Source organism: Aulostomus chinensis, chromosome 21 (assembly GCF_037954235.1).
Source record: "Aulostomus chinensis isolate RoL2024-O1b breed Wild chromosome 21, RoL_Achi_v1.0, whole genome shotgun sequence".
Taxonomy (NCBI): Eukaryota; Metazoa; Chordata; class Actinopteri; order Syngnathiformes; family Aulostomidae; genus Aulostomus; species Aulostomus chinensis.
In genome coordinates, this window is record NC_141340.1 from 3,328,764 (window position 1) to 3,349,239 (window position 20,476).

The window sequence follows — 20,476 nt, forward strand, 5'->3', positions numbered from 1 at the left end:
TGTCTGCTCTGCAGGAATTATCAGGACTGCCTTAGCCGACATGGACCGCGAAGCCAGAGAACACTACACTGTTGTTATCCAAGCCAAAGACATGGCAGGCCAGGTCGGAGGCCTCTCTGGCTCCACCACCATCAACATTACCCTGACAGACGTCAATGACAACCCCCCAAAGTTTCCCCAAAGTATGTACACACCAGACGGTCCAACACACCTTTCAGAAGCCATGAAGGAGGTAAACTGTTTTTGAAGAGAAGAGTCAGTGGGTTCCATGAGTGGACCTTCACGCAGGGACTTTTTTCTTGCGCTTGTCAGGAGTTCCGTCCGTGCCCTCGTGTGTAAGTTTCCTTCAGCTATTGCCAGTGGAGCAGGGAGCCAGAGTCTTAGAGGGCTACACCAGTGCTCATAGATTGTGGAGTTACGTACATCGCTAACTACTTCTATTTTTCACAGGCCATTGCTATCAGGATAAAAGTGAATAGCTGATGTAGTTAATGTCCACTGTGGCGCTAACACCTGAAATAAACTGGGGCCACCCCAGTTCATAGACTGGGCCGCAGCGTCAGCTCTGTTTGTCCTGCAAGGCCCCCATCAAACAGAACTGGTTCTCTCACAGTGGGCGTTCCCAGAACAGAACTGTCCAGCTGTACAACGTATATAGTGTGTCAGTAACACCCCCCCCCCCCCAAAAAAAAAAATCACAATTATATTTTCAGTAATGGATTTGATGAGATCATTCATCAAAACTTCCTGGTAATATCAGTCTGAATACTCTGAAAAAAAATTTCAGAACCTTTTCTGACTAATCCTCCTGCTTCTGAGTGTTAGATCTGCTCCACTGCGCTGCTATCAAACCCAGTTACACATTTAATGTCAATTGAGGCGCTGCAGAGTATTTTTAATGACATTCCCTTAGGAACAAATGGTGACAGAATCGAATTGCTGAGCTAGGCCATTTCACGATACTATGTAGGGCAGAGCACTCTCTGTAGAACGCCTGAGTTTGTGTGGGCGCGCGTGTGTGTGTGTGTGTGTGTGTGTATGGTCGCCTGTATTGTCTCTAAACAAGCAAACATCAATTTCAATCCACAGAAAATTACCAGCTGTATGTTCCTGAATCAGCTCAAGTTGGGAAACCGGTAGGAAAGATCAAAGCCAATGACGAGGACCTGGGCGTCAATGCAGACATCAAGTACAGCATCATTAACTCGGAGGGGGCCAACATGTTCTCCATCTCCACCGACAGGGACACCAGGGAGGGAATCCTCAGCCTCAAAAAGGTAAGAGCGTGTTTGCTCATACAGACCCCTCTTCTTCCACGTGCCATGTGACCGGTTTAATTACATTTTTTGCAATCTAAGCATAAATCTCCTGCATCTCTTCCACCAGCCCCTGAACTACGAGAGGAAGAAGACTTACACTCTCCATATTGAGGGGATGAACACACACGTGGATCCTCGTTTTTCCTTTCTTGGTTCTTTCAAAGACACTGCCACCCTTAAAATCACAGTCGGGGATGTGGATGAAGCGCCTGTCTTTTCTATGGATTACTATATCATGGATGTATACGAGAACGCGCCGAGCGGCACAGAGGTGGGCGCCGTAACGGCTCGAGATCCTGACAGCAGGAACAGTCCTGTCAGGTAAGATGCTACGCCTGCATGTGCAAATGAAACCTGCAGGAAGGACTGCAGATGTTCTGGAGCTGCTGTGTTCCTGCTTTTCCACTCACTCAATAGTTCTAAAGACTTACACGCAAACGGCAATAGAGCGTAGAGGAGGTTTCTAATATGATGATGCTTATTTTGAGGCTCAGCATTGGTGCAGTTGGAACTGCTATCAAATGTGTAACTCATTTTCTCAAATAATTGTTTGCCAAAAATGGGTTTTTAATAGATACATAGCAGCTTTTTCCATCGGGGTTTGTAAGCGTTTTAATCCTGGTTAGCGCATTGATTCAGTTCACTTCTGCAGAACCTGCATAGATTGTTGCTTTTGCCGAACTTCTAAGTCATCTTCATCATCAATTTGACAAAGTTTATCTTCTAAGCAGAGGCCATACTTTGCCATTTCATTACAACATCAAAAAACTGAACCTTTACCTTTTATAAATGTGTAATTTAATTGATCCAGATAATAATCCCTGATTTTGTGTCTGTATTTGGATGTTTGTACATTTATCTACGTGCAATCATGCAATTGCATGTTTCCAGTCATCTTAAAGGCCAGCAGTGAGACGCTGTCAATGGCGTGAAGGGATAAAATGGACTCCGTCAGGCAGAGTGGTGCAGGAGTGCGACCTGAAACCAGGGAACAAGTTAGAAACTGAATTTTGACGCTTAATGGTTTCTGGCTGCATGAGACGGGTTGTGCAGGACTTCAGATGCTGAAGATGGTGAAGAAAGAGGTGCGAAGCGAGTCGCTATTAAGTCCTGAATCTGTATGGTTCACTTACCAGTGTTGGATTTATCCTTTTAGCGACTGCATTTTTGCTTAAAAAAAAGCTGTATTAATTTGTGAATGATACCCTGATGTACGAAACATGCGTCCCATCGCCTTTTGTTATCTTATTTTTGACCAAAAAAATCCCTAATCTCACGTAGGAATGAATCCCTTTGGCTCTTGGTGGGGGGAATTATTGGATTGCCATGCGGAACTTAATTGTGGCCTCAAATTAGGGACTTTTCTCATCCCTGTGCCATTTTCTCATTCCATACTATGGCTGTAAGTCTGAGATTGCCCCCATAAACAGAACCTATGATTTAATGGAAGTTAAAAGCTTCTTGTTAGTACCATACATGCCCTTAATATTCTCCATCCCCTCATAAAGTCTGCAGTGTGTGTGGTGAATCCTCAATTTTTTTGGGATCATCAGTTTTTGTTTTTTCCGCTGCAAGCCTCTGAAGTACCCCGAGGCAATACAACTGCTTAGCACATTTGTATGCACTCTAAACACAAGTTTATGTACTGCTGAAAAAAAGATTCACATTTGCCTCGGGCGGTGGACTAATCCTTGGCTTCGTGCCGCGCAGGTACTTCATTTCATGACATTACACTCAAGCAAGCCTGCTCTGCTTGTATTCATTTGATTAGCCATGCAACCACAATGGAGATGATGGAATCACTAATAACAGACCTGCTGGTGTGTCAATAAGACATCATCTTCTGTTGCTGCGGCTTATTGTTGGATCCCTTAAAGCCTCGGTGATGCCCGAGGAGCCTGTTGGTTTTCTAACCGGCAGCCAGCAGAGGTGGGACCTCGTCTGTGCCTCATATTTTGGACATCTTGAGTCTGTAGCTGTACAATGAACTGGACGTCTTGATTGTTTTTGTAAAGCTCCTCTTCTGTTTATTTTTGTTCCTGCATTTGCCACGGATCTGTTGCCCATGGATGTGGGACAGTGGGCTAGCAAACACAAGCTACCAGGCTGTGTGTAAGCTACAAACAAAACAGGCTCTGCAACCTCCGCGCTCCATGTGGAACATCCAAATTCTGCCTCTCACCGGGGCCTAATGAGTGGGCATTTCTGTTGCAGTGGCTGGTGAATCACCCAGCACTTTAATAAGTTTTGTCGTTGTTGTTTTTTCCCTTTTGTTTTCTTAATTGGAAATATGGAAATACTCAGAAAAAAATATTAGTTTATGTCAGAATCTTAAGACTTTTGTGACAAAGTAAAGTAATCTACATATGAAAGACTATCTTTGAGCTCCCTGCGGGATACCACCTCCATGTCCAGTCCTACACCACATCACTCCCAATTTTTACCACAGAAGAAGAGGGCATCAGCAAGAGTTTCAGTGACATCCACTTAAACCCATTGGACTTCCTATGTGTGGACAACTTCAAAAGCTGCTGGACCTGGTTAGACTTGCCTTTGTGAATATTTTTCTATTTTTTTTCTCTGTCATTACTCTTTTTGTGTCTATTTTTATGTTTTTCTTATCACCTCTATGAAGCACTCTGTTCCATCTATTCATAAAAGCTGCTATACAAACAAAGTTACTTACTTACAAAAGTTAGTCGTGTTTAGATAAGGGGAAAGAAAAAGTAGGCCATAGCCATAGTTACATAACCCAGGGTAGTCAACTGTCACGCTTCAGGTGTGAGACGCCAGTTTCAGGCTGGTTCTCACACTCTCAGGAAGCCCACTGCCAAACAAATCTCATGCCAAATAAGAGGGAGCCTCTTAAACCCTCCTTTATGAATATTTTAAAAAACAATCACGTGGGTTAGCAGGCTCTCTCTCTGCACAGAGAAGCTCTGAGCAGGAGCAGCTCTCCACATTTTAGCAACAAGATTAAACGTCACACGGGGCTCAGAACACACAGTTTTGCACACCTCTAGCTGACGGCGGCGCAGACCTCCCAAAAACACAGCGTGCATCATTCACACTTGGGACGAGGACGACGTGACCCACCACACAAAGCTGCTGTCTGAAGTCTGCAGGCTGGAGACCTCTGCAGTGCCACGATGCTGAAGGCACACATTTGGCCTTTTGCGTCGCACCTCCTGTAATCTGTCAGTTTCAGGGAATCTTGAGCTTCGATGTGCCGTTCATTGATACGAGATTAACTGAAATCCTTCGTGCTGTCTTATATTTTCAAGTTTTCCATTTTGTGTTAATGCAGGTGTTGTTTTAAAAAAAAAAAAAGTACTATGAAATAAAAAAAGCAGTCTCTACAATGTTTAATCTCCCCTTTATTAATGTCAGTCTATCAAGGCATTCTGAATAATACGTGCAGTACAACTGTCAGTGTAGACGCCGTACATAAAGGGATGCTCAATAGTTATAGAGTAAGAACTGAACGTAAGGGTTAGAAGTGAACCTTATCAGCAGCGGCAGGCTCAGAGGAAAAGGTCAAAACGCGTCAAAACCTGCCATCGTCTCCATCATTTTTCCTCATTCAGTTGCCGCTACCATTTCCTCGCCTTCTATTACAATTACAGTCAGTGAGAAGTTAGATTAATGAGATGTTAATGAATGTAACCTTGGTTTTGGAGCTGTTTGTAGGGCCTTGTATTGGAGTTTATTGAACAGCAGCAGCATCCACATTGATGCACAATGGTGGTAACGTCATTAATTGCCTGTAATTATAAATTATCTCTGACGCGGAGGACAGGACGGGTCAGGCTCTAACAGCAAACAGCCTTATATTTCCCCTGTCAGCTCTGACAGGTGAGCCGCTTCACACACACTCACGGTTCATAAGCATCTGCAGCTACGTGGCGCTCGGTCCTGGGCTCCGCCGCAGCTGTCAGGATATTTAGATTTTACCGTTAGTGACGAAACTACCAAAGAGGTTTGTTTCTGTCATGTTGAGTTTCGAGGTTTTTCCTTCCATTTGCACACTTTTTTGCAGCATCATTGTGCATGCGGACGCACTCCTAAATCAAATTCATTTTCAATGCTGTATGATCTCGCTAATTATTCAATTACCAAAACATGGCAAAAGAGTAATAACATTTCATTTGAGTATGATTTTTACCTTTAAAAACGAAACAGAAACATAGCCCTTGGCTCAATGTGCATCCAGTTAATGATTTATTTGTGTTGTTAGAGATGCTGATGCATCACCTCAACATATTCTGTGTAGTGAGTAAGTCTCAGATGTTTAACAAGGTGCGCCGTGCTGCCACACTACCTCACAGTCCTCCCACGCACGCATCACACATGGCTTTGTTGCCGTTGTGAGAACTGAAATAGCTGGGGCTTATGTTTATGGTCAGCCATCATCGGTGTCAGCACTATTCTGAGCGGCTCGCAGGTCTATAGAGCCACAGTTCAGGTGTGGCTGTGACAGGAGGAACGAGGAGTTCTTGCTACACGGGCTTTAATTGGCCTGGAACCTGATGATAGTGTAGTTACTACCTACTTATGAATGACTGCGCACACATTAACCCCAGATAACTGTGTCTGAATATCAATCTAATCGCATGAGATCCTGGAACAAGAACATTGAGTTGGGAAGTCTCCATGTTTCATCACACAGGCATCTTCATGTGAGGTGCTAGCTTGAAAACAACGTGTTTTTTACAAAACTTACAGCACGACTACACCCCAAATTGGCGAACCAGTGTGTTTTCTCTTTCAAGTACTTTTGAACAGCTGTTGACCTCGCAAAGATGTTTTTCCCTGCTGCATTACATCTTTGTGAGCTGACACAGGAAAAGCCAGCCACATTTTTTTTCCCCGTCAGACGAGTGTGAGTGACACGGCTCGGCTGACTGCACCGGCTGGTCAAGTGCCACCGTTGTTCATAGTAGAGCGGAACCGGAAGCGTCACAGTTTGGTTGTTGCTTTTAAAGTGACATTTTTTTGTCGTTCTTAGCAGTCAGTAGCCATTAGCTTCAAGCTAAACATGCATGGCTGGCTCTTCCTGCTTTCAGGAAGAGGTCAACCAGGGCGAGGTTTGATTAAATGACTGATTGAGCTGTACCTGGCGCTCCCACCGCCATCACCGAGAGCTGCAGAGGTGGACAAACTCTCATCAATAAATCAATACTTCCTTGGTTCAGTGAGACAATGAGCACAATTCAGTGGCCACATCAAGCTACAATTAGAGCTGGGCTGCAACTGTGAATGAACTGTGGTCATGAGTGCTATGTCTAGCCATCGCTAGCAAAAACGATTATCGCTTTCCAGGCCCCACCATAACTGTTCTACAATATCCTGCAGATGATCCACTACTTTCTTGACAAACTGTGATACTTGGGAAGTTATTTTATACATCGTTGTGTTTTGTAAAAACAAAAAAAATAGAAAAACTAATTTCAACATACCTTCTTCACACAGGTATTTCTTGGACAGAAAAGAGGACCTAGTACAGTACTTCAGAATTGATGAGAGCAGCGGTGTTATCAGGACAACGCAGCCTCTGGACAGAGAAGACATGGCTTGGCACAACATCACTGTGATGGCCTCGGAGGTTGGTAGGTACCCCGCTGGCCTCCCATTCACCAGATGTTTAGTGGGCGAGTGAATGCGTAAGCACCTGCTGCATGTGTCTTTGCTCCCGAGTGAGTGAATGTAAGTGCTTCCAGACGTGGTTTTGGTGCAGAATTTGTGGAGGTTTTTTTTTTTTTTTTTTAGAAAAAATTAAAAGTTTGTTGTTTTCAGAGGTTGTGGTCATTTCACCTGCTTGTGTGAGCACAGACTGAGATACATACAGTTCATGAACTGCTCAGACGACTCTGCAACTGACGCATTAACAATGAAACAAGTCTGGTGTATATCTCGGGTGTCTGACACCTTTGTGAGCTGCAGTAAACATGTGAAACGGTTATACAGTGAGCGTGAACGGGGCTGTTAAAAGAGCACTTTCAACACTTGCGCTGTGTAGCCTCAAGCTAATAGGAAACATCATTAATTATTATACGAATGGCATTCAAATTACAGCCAGTCTCAACAGCATGATTTTAAGAGTAGAAATAAAAATAAAAAATGAAGCTCTGTGCTATATACCCTACCCAGAGTTTCTTTTTTTCTGTTGTTCCTACAAGATAACAAGACACCCTAAGGGGATCATATAGTCGGGGAGTAGTGCAGGTTCAAAATCATAGAGTGTAAAATTGGAGTCAAAATCAATATCAACAAAAGGAATGTTCCATAAAAAGAAATGACTATATGAATCTCCAGTGCACATTCTGCTCTTAACTACAGAATAAAATCTGTACATTCTTTAGAAGTCAATTCAATTCACTTCTGTCTGTTGCTCAAGGACACGGCAACGTTATCTGAAACACACTCACAGGGGCGCAACCCTTGCAATTAATGCTTTAATTGTCACCAGACAGCTGGGTTAATCGGTGAGGATCTGCGGTTATAGGGAGAGTTCAAGTATCCTATCAAAGAAGAGAAACCTCACCAGTGGCGGTCTGCCACACCACCCATCTCCAATCCCCTCACAGGAGCTTTCACTGCCATTCATATACAGGCCTGTGTGAGTCTGAGCACTCCCACTGCAGCACCTGGCTTCAGGTGACTCAGGGGACTGGCAGGAGCACGAGCAATCCAAGTGGTGTCAATGACCCTGCTAACAACCGCACACGGGCTAAACGCCGGGGCTCCCGACCAGCCGGTGATGAGAAGCCAAACATCTTCCAAGTATCAGCCGGCTGCCCTGGATCCAACCCTGGATTACTGCTCCGTTCGAATGGACCCAGAAGCAGACCCGAGATAATGGGGTGAAAGAAGTAAAAGGCAAAATGGTAAAAGATGAGGACGGTGAGGTGACTGCTCAGGCAGGTTGATGTGAGCAGGGCAGGCAGGCTGACAAGGATGGACCTGCATGAGGAGGCTTTGGGCCTCATTGGTGAAATGTTAGGACACAGAAATGTCCCCTTATATGCTAAGATACAATATTTTTTTAGCTCTCAGTTTAGTTTTAGAGTCAGGAAGCAAGCCCTGATGCCTCCCCGCTCTGGCTCTTAAGAGGACCGCAGGAAATACATATTTTTCTGACTTGGAAGTTAGCGTCTCCGTGGGTTTTGTCAACAATGGGTTGAATGAGTATTAGTTATTAGATCATCTTAAGGAATGAACATCACTTGTATGATTTTTTTTCAAGCCTACATTAAATTGCTGGAAGTACAAAGCCAACATTACGCTGATAAACTACACCTCGGATGCATCACTTCAACTCCACCACAAACGGCTTCGCATTTGCTCTGGTTTTCAGCATGATGAGGTTTTGCTGACTCATTTGGCCACTTTTTTTTAAACAAACACTGTTTTTAAGACTGATTATTCAAAATTCACAAGCGGGGTATTTATTTACATATTTTATTCCATCGAGCAAAAGGGTGATACACAGACTACGGGTGTTTCAGACATTTAACTGGCAAAAACCCACTGACTTTGAACCAAGGGCATCAGATGTTCAACAGTGCCCACTTATTTCCAGGTTTTCGGACTACTCTTGCTACCACTCCATCAAGTACCTCCTCTCATATTAAATCCTTTGTCATTCTGGATGACTGACAGTTACAAGAGATTTTCAATAGGTGTCAGATGAGTAGCAGAAATTACAAAATAACTTCGGTTCCTGTCTGTAAGACCAAATTGAGGGCCGGAAATGTCAGATAGTGTTGAAGAACAAATCGCTGCGTAAAAATATTTCATGGATCCGCCAACCGTTAGTACAAGCACAAATAAATCATTGGCAGTAAGTCAAGTCTAAGAGAGAAACGGGTCCACCAAAACAAGGGTAGTAAGGGTTAACTCAGGCTGTCTATTGCCTGCAGCTTTTCATCGAATACTTTCTTTGCTGGTGCTTCTTCTTTGACTAGGCTTCCTTTAAAAACCCATCCAAACTTCTACAAGTGTGCAGCAGACAGACTGGTCAGCTTGCGCAATTCAATTCAAGTTTATTTGAAGTGCAAAATCACCTGGAGACATGGTCTTAGTGTGCTTTACCATGGCACAAGAAGACACACAAAGATATAAAAAGGAGTATCGAATATAACACCTGATCAAACAATCATAGAACAGGCCAAAGAAAAGGGATTAAAAAACAAAACCGTGAAAGCAGTCAGACTGCATGCTTGTATGCAACCTAGATACATCTATCATGGTTGGTTAAAAAAATGCTGTTAAAATAGTCAAATGTAAAAGAAAATAACACATTTGCTCTGTATTTTTTATTGCATTAAATACCCACTGAAACATGTGACAGCTGCTTCCACATCTTTCCAGCAAAGTCATGACGCAAGGGAGGAACAGCGCGCACATTCATTGGCATTTACGTTAGCTAGTAATGCTACTTACACGCCACGACATATCCAGCTTCCCGCGCAGCCTTTTAATAGTGTTACTAACAGATACATCCCAGTCCCAGTGGTTTATAAACACAACTCAACAGCCTGCAAAGTGATTCTGAAATTAATAATTAATATCTTAAGAAAACAAGGACAAAGCAGATGTTTTAGCTATTGATTAGAATGTATTCAAATAGGTTTTTCCTTATAATTAACTACCAAATGAAATGAGTCCCAGTCGTTTTAGTGCCCTTTCTTACATTGACAATTAATTAAATCAGCTCCACTAACTTTAAGAATTGCTATCAGGTAACTTGGGTAATTTGTAATCACAATTAGGCAAATCTCTTGCCAGCCAACAGAGGTGCTGCATGCTAATGTTTTATTATCTCGCCGTCTCTCATTAGTATTCAAGGATACAGTCGTATGCTGAGGCGCTGTCAAACAGGAGAGTGATTTTTTACCCCTTTGAATGAGCAAGGACACACGGTGGCACAGACACAATGCAGTTCACCGGGAAGCCAAGCTGTTTTCTGAAGGCCAGCGAGAGTAGACAGTAGTGGAGATGATGCGTAGAAGAGAGGGATGGAATCGAGTTAATAATTAAGAGATGCTGGAGTGAGGGGCTTTAACTCAGAATACCACAAAGAACCAACAACGTTCCTTCTTTCTTGACCAAGTGACAAAGACCACCCCGCCTGCTGGACCATCTCTCTCTCTCTCCTTGGATGGTTCTGCTGTCAGTGCTCGCTATTGTTTAGCACAGTGCTGCTACACACTCAGTCGGTTTACTTGCACAATGGCAGTTGAGTTACCGCTTGGGTAGCTCGTTTAATTTGACTATTGTCATTATAGGCGTGAACCAGGGAAGAATGGATCTATCGACAGGTGTATTTCCACATCTGGAGCAGTAGGTGGTGCTATGCAGTCAGACTTCCTATGGGTCCACCTTTGTCGCATCGATGAAGACACCGCCCCACTCCTGACTACCCGATTTTCAGGGTAAAAACAGCAGGGACCTGTGGAACAATACATATATTAAGAGCCTCAAACCTGGAACCAGCAGGCAGATGAACAAATGGCAACAGGAAAACGGGGAAAAAAGTCAAAGCTACAAGACTGAATGCATAACTATTCCAAGAGTTCTGGCACTACTCACTCCACAGGGTATTTCAAACAACATTTCTGACCAGATGTTGTTAAAACACACACACACACACACACACACACACACACGCACACACACACACACACGCACACACAATCATGATCAATTGATTCTTTTTGTTGTTGTCAGGTAACTTGTCACTGATGTCAAAGAGCATAGGACATCAAAATATTCTGCATTTCCTGTCATAAAGAGAAATCACGTTCCGGTAGCCAGGTTCCTGCTGGTTGCAGGAACTTATGGCAGTTAAAACTGCAGAGACAAGTCCAACAAATAATTCCGTGCTAACGAGTGTAGTTAAGTATCTCTCTATCAGATCGCTTATAAAACCTAATGATTAAACTTTTTTGAAAAAAATTGGGGCCTTTACTGTCATTATCCAACCTGCTCCTGTGTCATGAGCCGACCTTAGATGGTTCCGACATCGGGGCTGATAATCGTCTCCCGGAGAGTTTGAATGGGGATTTTCACTTCCAGAACCTCTCGACTGAAACCCATAACAGGGCGGTAATAGACCGACACAGCCCAACGGAGAGACGTGGCACCACAATCTCTGAAAAAATCAACACATATTTTCATACATTGTTGTTGTGTTCAAACCGCTGCTTACTGCGTACTGACCTTGGATTAAAATTGTTTACCATAGAGGATGAGTTGCTCGTGCAGTAACCCGCTAAGAGGAAGAATGCGTTGCAACCAATCATACCAGCTGGAAACAGGAAAATGCTGCACAGAGATGATCAGATTTGCTTAAATGCACAAAATTAAGTTCTGCAAGGCTGCATCCCTGTGTGCTCCTCCAGTGCTACAGCTGGAGACAAAAGAGGAGCACAGGGTGTCCCACTTTAACATGACTGGATGTTGATGCTCTGCTTGGTTATTAAGCCTTACATTCCATCTTCTTTTTCACTTGTTCTTTTTCTGGCACAGACAACCCCAGCCTTCTCAGTCATATTCCTGTTACCGTCCAGGTTTTGGACGTGAACGACAATCCACCAGAAGTAGCCACAGATGAAGAGGTCATTGTGTGTGAGAGTTCAAGGCCAGGACAGGTGAGCATCAAGATTCATGTGGGAAGATCCTCCCTACACCTCTTTGTATCTGTAGTTCTGTCTCACTTCACACATTCGACTCCCTCTGCACCTCCAGTGCCTCAGAAAGAGAGAGTGTTCAATCCATCCCGACTGCACCAACGTTGCTCTGAAATCTCAGCAGTTTTAGGGTTGCTCATGAGGAGCTGAGCAGACTGTAATGGAGGCAGCTTAATCATCCCTCATTTATTTCAGCAGCAAATCATGACAGCTCAAAATTGGAGCTCATTCCAATTTGCTCTCAGTAGTCTTTGATTAATTCGAATTAAGGCGGTTTTTTTTTTGGAGATATAGAGCAATCAGCAGCATGGAAATGGCTGAAAGGGCGGTTCATGGAGGGATGATGGAGCCGAGCCTGGGAGGACGTTATTCACACACAGTAGTTGCAAGCTAGCAGAAGAAAAGTTTGAATTAGGGTTTGTATTACGTTTTAGTCAAGGCTGCGTTATGTGTTCATAGAGACTTTTGCAAAATGCCACTTTGCAAACATTGAAACATCATTGAAAGAATGAAACTTGTCATTAACGCTTTAGAACTGGTTTGAATTCTGTTATTATGTTGCAGCAAAGGAAGTGTTTCTGATTGGTTGGTGTCTGTGCTGTAACAAGACGCCCATAGGCCTCCTCGCCTATTAACAAACTTTTAAACGTGCACCAGAATCGGGTTAGCAGCAGAAACTGGAAGTAAATCTGACGAGTGAATCATACGTGGAACGTAGGGCCGTAAGGTGGGCGTGCCTCCTTGGTAGCATTCCACTCCATGTTGTGTTCCAAGCAACAGAATCGCCTGTTTGTACCCTGCAGAAACCAATTAGTCAAGTTGCTGCATCTGGATCTTCTAAATATCCAGATGTTGTTGTGATTCTCGTGAGTGGCAGATGGAAACCGTCGGACTGTGGGCGGAGAAACCTGATCGCTGCTCCATTGTTACACCAGGAGCACAAGACCCCAAATTCTCACTCTGATGATAAGAATCCCCTCGTGGTGACAGGGGCTATCAGGTCACTTCTCTCCCAAGGCTGCCTCTCTCCATGCTCTCACTGTGTCTCTTACCAATTAAGAGTAACAAGCTGACAAAAGTGGCAGTGAATTTGCCCGGAGAGCACCTCAGCCATTGTTAGATGCCAGCTCCCCCTCCAGCACAAAGCAAATGCTTCAAATCTAAGCACTGCAAGCAGTCGCTCTCTTTCCCGCAGCACGGGCCTGTTCTCACTCGCTGTTTCTAAGTATTCCTACGAAGAGTAATGCATTATAATTAATATGTAGCCCCTGTAATTGCGAGCCAGGAGTGAGACACCCGGAAATTTGCAGCCGTGTTGCAGTAGTAGTTGTATTTTTAGAGACATTAAGGTAGTTTAAGCCATATTTTTCCACGAGGACAGCCGTAAAAGTGGGTGTTTTTACGAGACATTTTTAGCCATTGTTTTGATGATGAGAACAGTGTTTTTTGGAAAGCACTGGAACATCTTTAGCTGGCACTCTGGTGTCAGAAACTGGTGCTTTCCTTTGAATTCTTTCCTCAAACCACAATCCTTACCGGGACCCAGCCAAGACATCTCGTGCCCTAAACTTAACCACAGCATAATCTTAAAATACCGCAATTTGCACTGCAAAGGAAATGAGCGTCTGGCATCGAGGTCACCAGCTCTCACCGTCGGGGCTCGTGCACGTGTCATCCGCATTGTAGACGGTTTGACGGTGGCCTTGAACTCATGACAGCAAGACATGAAAACAGGAGCGAGGAGGTCTAGACCCCTCTGAGAGCACATCTGATGCAAGTGACGTACCTCGTAGACGTTAACTTGATGGCAACATTAAGTCGGATATTCATCGCATTATGTACAAATGACCATGCTCATTTTTCATGGGGCATGCAAATGTTTCATGTCAGGAGGAATGTACTGGTGCACCAAGTCAGATAACCTCTCATCAATTGTAGTCGACAAATCATGCTGCGTGCATCAGAAACTGAATGTCCAACCTGTCTTGGGTTTAATTAGAGTAAAAATAAAGTGATGCTGTTTTGTAATTGATCCCACAGCTGATCCAGACTGTCACAGCAGTGGATAAGGATGACTTTGCCAACGGACAGCGGTTTTCCTTTGCTCTGCCGAGCCAGCTCCCGGTTAATCCCAACTTCACCCTGAAGGACAATGAAGGTAATTAAAGCGATCAATAAGTTTGTTTGCATTTCTTATGAGTTTTGTGTGGTGCCCCGGAGACAAAGCTCCTTCCAATAATCAGATTTCCTCTCACCTTGGAGGTGCAATAAAAAAACTAAAGAAAAGGGGAAAAAAGTGCTCTGTCAACTGGCCGTGACATGTGGCTCCAATCGCTGTGGGATCTAGTCAGTCATCACAAAGCATAATAGTCATATAGCTGTGTTTACACATAGTGTTGTTAGATGGATTGTGGGCTCTCAGTGCTCTCACTTCTCCCATCCTGCGTGCATTAGTTTGTGCCACCGCAGAGCCAACGGTGGGTGTTGCCATGGCAACCCTCCCCATCTCAGGTGAAGACCTACCCCTAGGTTGGTCTGCAATCATAGAGCTTTTAGAAGCTCTCAGCCAGACGATCTCACAGTTGCCCACTGAGAAGAGGAGTTCACAGCACTCCAGATGAATCTCAGAGCCAGAGACAACAAAGAGAGTGCCAGAGAGATCAAAACGTCGATGCAATAAGAGGAGATAAGTCTGTTTAGCCCTCGGTCCAGTTGTTTCCCTCCACATGTGCTCCCTTACCGACTTCAGCTGTAAGTAGCAAGCGGAGACGGCTCTCCAGTCCAGAGAAAACACCAACGGTATCAAAGACACAGACGTGTATCATCCACAGATGCTCACGTCGATAGTGTTTGCTAAATATCACTTCAGTTCACAATTCAGCGCTCGTCTGAGCAAAGCTACACGTAACCAAAGGCAACTGGAAGACTGACTGTACTATATACTGCTTTTTTCACTTGATGGAGAGTATTTATGAGCTGCAGGATCCTGATATTTTCAAAAAATGCAGTGACTATAAAACCTTCAAAACCTGTGTTATCTGAACTATTTCTGGACTTTTTGGCATCTCGCTACCACCACAAGTACATGTAGTGACTCCCGTTCAGTTTCACTCTCTGGTGTTAATGTTCAGGACTGCTGAGTTCCATCTCCTCTATTGTCTGCAGAACGTCACTTGCGGGTTTGCCATATGCCGTGTGACAAAGTCACACCGTAGAAGTGAAGAAAAACCTGAAATGGAGAGTGAGAAATGACTTTGTAACTAACGAGAAGCTGGCTGACAGCACTCTTCTGTCCCTTGTCCTGCTCCATGTATAGAAGTATGTCTGCGAGATGAATTGACATTAAGTTGCCATCTTCTTTTCCTTCCCGGCCTCATCGTCACATGATGTACAGACAGGCTGAGGTACTTAAAGGCTATTTAATCACACGGTATTTATAGTGAGGCTTTCATGCGGAGTAGCAGTACAAGCAGAAGTGCAGCGACTTTACAATCAATGGCAATCAGGAGAAATCATAGAAAATAAGAGGCATGGCAGTGCACCACGGCCCCAGACGGGTTCAGACTGAAGTTGAGCAATGATGCTTGGGCTCAGGACTGGTTCTATACCCCAGCCTCATATGGTGCTTTCAAGATCTGGTTCCAGATCAGTTCCATGATGTGCTGGATTGTTCCTCAACTTAAATTCTCTCATCCTACAAAGTTTCTTGCAAATCCGATCCATACGACCTCCTTGGCAGGTGTTATTAATATGCTGGATCTATGATATGTGTTGCACACGTCGATTTCTCACTTTATTCATGTGACAACACACACACACATACACACACACACACGCTGCAGCTGTCTTTGCTTTAATAATGTGTGTGTTTGCGTCGGTGGAGATGATATAAACATCTGTTTGCTCAGGTGATGTTTTACTCAGCTGTTAAAGTTATTAAATTTATGTTGTTTAATATTACTGCTGCATCATCCATAGCACTTTTATTTATTTATTGTTGTTTTACTTGTGCGGAAGTAAATTGAGTTTTACGGTCTTTTCTGGTTAATTCTAGCGTGTGTTAGCAGAAACTCTGCATCCACGTACCGAAGCGACTGCTTGTCTGGTTCAGTTTGGTCAGGAAACAAAATACGTCCCCACTCTGGCAAGGACCAAAGACAATGAAGTCAACTCCTGTTAGATTTTTGTCCTCATCCAGGGAACAACTAAAAGGCCACAGTCTGAGGACGTGAAGGATCCAGAGGGAATGCACGTTAAAAGCATGTCTGACAAGTATTCAAGGGGTAGTTCATCGAGTGATTTTAGCACCAATAAAAGGATCTTAGAGTCTATTCTGAACCAGGCAGGTCACCAATAAAGGGACCTCAGGGCAGACGAGATGGATGCTTCTGCCGCCGTCTCGATCAGAACACGTGCTGTTGTACTGTGGATGATCTGTAGCGTATTTATAGCTTTGTTAGGCGAAGCAGAAGCGTAGCGGTAATCAAGCGTGCGTGATTATCTCGGTATCTACCAGTGAGGGGAGCGTTTGCTCTTTGGCAGTATTTCTAAGGTGATAAAAAGCTGTTTTAGTGAGATTACTGACATGAGGTTTAAAATTAAATTCAGTTTTAGAAGCTTGCCAAGATTTTTTTATGAGGGGTTTGATGTTTTGTGCCACAAATTCTAAGTTGATGCAGATGCTACGGACCTCTAATTAAAACCTTTGACTTCTCTTATTGTTTTACATGATCAATGCAGTCAACCAGTATATGATTTCTTTGGATGACGGCCATTGAAACCATCAATAATATCCTGGCTCTGGATTTTATTTTCATTTTTGAGAGGGAGCACACTGACTGGCGAGTATTTCAGGATAAAGCAGTCAAAGGAATCCCTCCCTGGATCAGGATCGATTAGGGAAACCAGAGCCTGGTGGTCACGTGCACCCGTTCACCCCTGCGGGGATGCTTTCGGTCGGCCAAACGGGCCCTAATAAGTTGTCACATGATTGGAGCGGTTCTGATGAAACACCTACCAGTGGCTGCATAATCAAGTCGTTAAGCCACCTGCGTCTACATTTTACAGCTGCAAACCCTCTACTGGGAGCCGTCTGGTTTGGTTTGGTTTGATTTGGTTGCTGGGTCGTAAACGACAGCATTTGTGTTATTAATCGGTTTTGAAATGTGGAGTTTTTGAATTGTTTCCACCTTCTTCTCGCAGAGGTACAGGATGCGGATGCAGACACACCTTCTTCTCGCTACAAAGCCGTGTGTCTGCATCCTCTACCGCGGTCCTCAGTCCCAGTGAACCAACTGTCTTTGGTTCATATTTGTGGCAGAGTACAGTTGTCCAGTGTCTGTCCCGCCCCCTTCCTCCGTTGTGATTGGGCAATTTTAAAGAAACAGTTTTAACAAAATTTGAGCAATATTTCAAAGCAGTCGAACAAAACGATGCGTAGCGCCTCGTCTGCCATAGCATTAACACAATGCACTAACCAACCCGAAGCTCCGCTTACTATCCATCCATCCATCCATCCATCAGTCCATTTTCTATACTACTTATCTGTTAGGGAGCTGACATTGGGTGAGAGGCGGGGTTCACCTTGGACAGGTCGCCAGTCCATCACAGGGCTGTCAGGAGCAGTTAGGGGTTCAGTATCTTGCTCAAGGACACGGTCACCGGGGGATGTGAGGATCGAACCAGCGACCCTTCGGTTGCTGGACGGCCACGCTACCTCTGAGCCACGCCGCCAGTTCTCTACTACTCACTTAATATAATATTTTGTTAAAATAATGACATGAATCTGAAACTAACGGTTGACACTGGTGATCCAACACCTGCAGTCCACTGGTTGATCCTCAGTCTGCATTCCATATTGTCTGGTTTACTCATTTTCTCTGGTCATAATTACATTGGCCACTAGGGGGCATCTTGTAGGCCCCTTGAAGATTACTGCTGATGAAAGGCAGTTTTAAATAGCTGATAGTATCTGCTGACCCATAGAGACTTGTTGGACTGTGTCTTCCCTCTTCACTCTTATGGAAAAATTAAACTTGTGAAACACCAGAGCGTCTGATGTAAGCGCTCGCCTTGTGAAAAAAAATCTTTCCTTACAAAATGTTTCTTTTAAAAGTCTTGAGATTTATTACAACGCAGCTTTCTGCTGCACAATATTCCCAAAGCCGTCGGAAGAGAACCCGTCTTTCTTGAGGGATTGATGGCGGGTTTTTTTCTTTTCTTTTTTTTGGTTCATGCTGTTTGAGTAATCGTTCTTTTCAATTTGGGTTTTAGCTCCCGCTGCATTTTACTCCAGAGGCTGTTTCTCCAACTATCTGTGCTACAAGCCCCTGTGGGACGGCCCCATTGTGTGTCATGACGTGGAAATAGAAAATCACCCCTTCTTTTATCATGGGGGGGAGGGGACTGGTGTGAATTTTATGCAAAACATTGTGTACAAGCATTTGAATATTCCTGAAGGAAAGAATGAGGCACACACAACAAATAGAGCCAAGAATTCTTGACTTATCCTCCTTCATACGAGGCAGCCTTTTCCTTTCCTTCAAGCACAAAGCGTATCCTCAGAGGTAGCAAGTAAAAAGTACAATTACTTAATTATGGTACCAAGAAGGGTTTTCAGATGTCTTTACTTGAGTACTGTATTTATTTTAGGAGTGATCAAGGCCGAGCCAGACACACCTCACCATCACAGCTACTAAACCAAAGGCTTCATGACAATCTTAACGAGAAGAGACCAAACACTAGATGTCCATCACTCAAGGCAACACTGTGACGGTGTCATGTAGCTCCTGCATCAAAGGACCGGGTTTCTTTTTTTTACGTTTACGCTGAATTTCAAAGTCTTCACGACTTCTCCTTGGAGCTGTGCGGCGACGTATTTCCAGAGACAGAAGCGCGCTTTCGTTCGAGTCCTCATGACGCCCATTAAACTCTCAGCCGTCTGGTAAATCTCATGTCACAGTGTATATTTTACACCTCGACTGGCCCCGTGTGTGTCTGCTGCCCGACAAATCCTCCACCTTGAACCGCTGACCGGAGCTTTTCAGTACCTTTACCAGGGGCACTCCTCAATCAGCCTTCAGACAAGGAAGTTCTAGTCCTTTTCAGAACTGCTTGATAGAGCTCAACAGCATTAAAGACTCGAGAACCTTCTCTCCTGATCTCCTGCTACAGCGGCTGATACGGCTTCCTCCTCCTCCAAGTTCCCTCTAGTTTGTAGAAAGACTGCAAGCGGCGGCCGCCCTCTTCATGTTCCGCTGCTGCAGCCAGAGTTCAAACTCGCCGGGAACCCGCCACGCCGCTAAAAAAAGACACGAAAAGAGGCGCCTGAGTCATACAGTCGAGTGTCGCTGTGGATTAAAAGTTATTTGCTGTGTTCACCATATCAGGGCGAGAGAGCGGCACAATGCTCCATACTGTTGACTACTGTGTCTGATAATTAAAGTAAGCTCTTCACACTTCAAGCAGCTTCTTTCATTTTATGTTGCGGCGGACCAACAGTTGGTAGCTGCTGCGTGCCAGGGTCTAATACCACCCTCAGTTGTTGTGCTGCTGATGAAAATCCCTCTCAGTCACTCACACCGCTAACTCTCTCATGACCTCCTTTCCTACGCTCTTACACTTTCCTCACAATCGGTCTGCACGATCCTTTTTTTTTTCCCCATGAAATTGAATTTTGGGATGGATCCAGGGATTCTCCCCCCCCCCCCCCCCCTTTCTGTGACATTGTGGGATAGGGAATTGTTATGTAAAATATAAACCTGATATGGTTTCAGTTGAGGAATTGGATATTTGAGCGTAAGTGGAATAAAATTAAGAATGAGCAAAGTGCTGCACGGGGACAGATGGGGGGAAAATATGATTTATTAAAATCATGGACAAGGGACAAAAGTCAAAATGTGATATTATTACTATTATTATTATTAAATGTAGTATGATTATTATAACTTGCTGGCTGTTCTGTTCCAGTATTTCATACATTTTCAGTTCAGTACAATATCCTTTATATATCTATAAGGACGAGGTTTCAGTTGGACACGAACACAGCAAATAATAATAATTACAATAATGATAACAATAATACTTAGATTTCTTTTGAATCTGATAATATTGTGGTTGTACACAGAATCGATGTATTTATACTAAATGAATTGTATAATATTGTGTATAGAATAGGGATTTTTTATGTTTATTAATTGAGATTGACATAATTGAGATAGTGTATAGATAGGATTTATACATGAGGTCGTTGGTGAAAGAGGGGCGATGGCAGAGTGAACGGACGCTGCTGGTGTTTCAACGTGTCGTTTCATCTTTCACCTCAAATGACAAGAAACGTTGGTGACACCCCGGCTCTTCCTCACAGGCCGTTCAACAATCGCGTTCACTCGCGTTTCAACAGACCAATCAACTGAAGTGTTACAGCTTTGAGTAAAGTAGCCAATCGCTGCTTGCAAACACGTC

At 44.0% G+C, this 20,476-nt stretch overlaps 1 protein-coding gene across 1 annotated transcript in view; it reads left to right on the forward strand.

Moving 5' to 3' along the window:
* The window catches only part of LOC147241358 (cadherin-18), a 95,426-nt gene that overhangs the window by 61,876 nt on the left and 13,074 nt on the right, over positions 1 to 20,476 (forward strand). The window contains exons 5-10 of the mRNA XM_086191099.1: positions 15 to 182; positions 1,090 to 1,277; positions 1,387 to 1,640; positions 6,792 to 6,928; positions 11,853 to 11,974; positions 14,054 to 14,171. Of these exons, the coding sequence (XP_086047225.1) occupies positions 15 to 182; positions 1,090 to 1,277; positions 1,387 to 1,640; positions 6,792 to 6,928; positions 11,853 to 11,974; positions 14,054 to 14,171 (987 nt within the window). The remainder of the gene's footprint in view (positions 1 to 14; positions 183 to 1,089; positions 1,278 to 1,386; positions 1,641 to 6,791; positions 6,929 to 11,852; positions 11,975 to 14,053; positions 14,172 to 20,476) is intronic.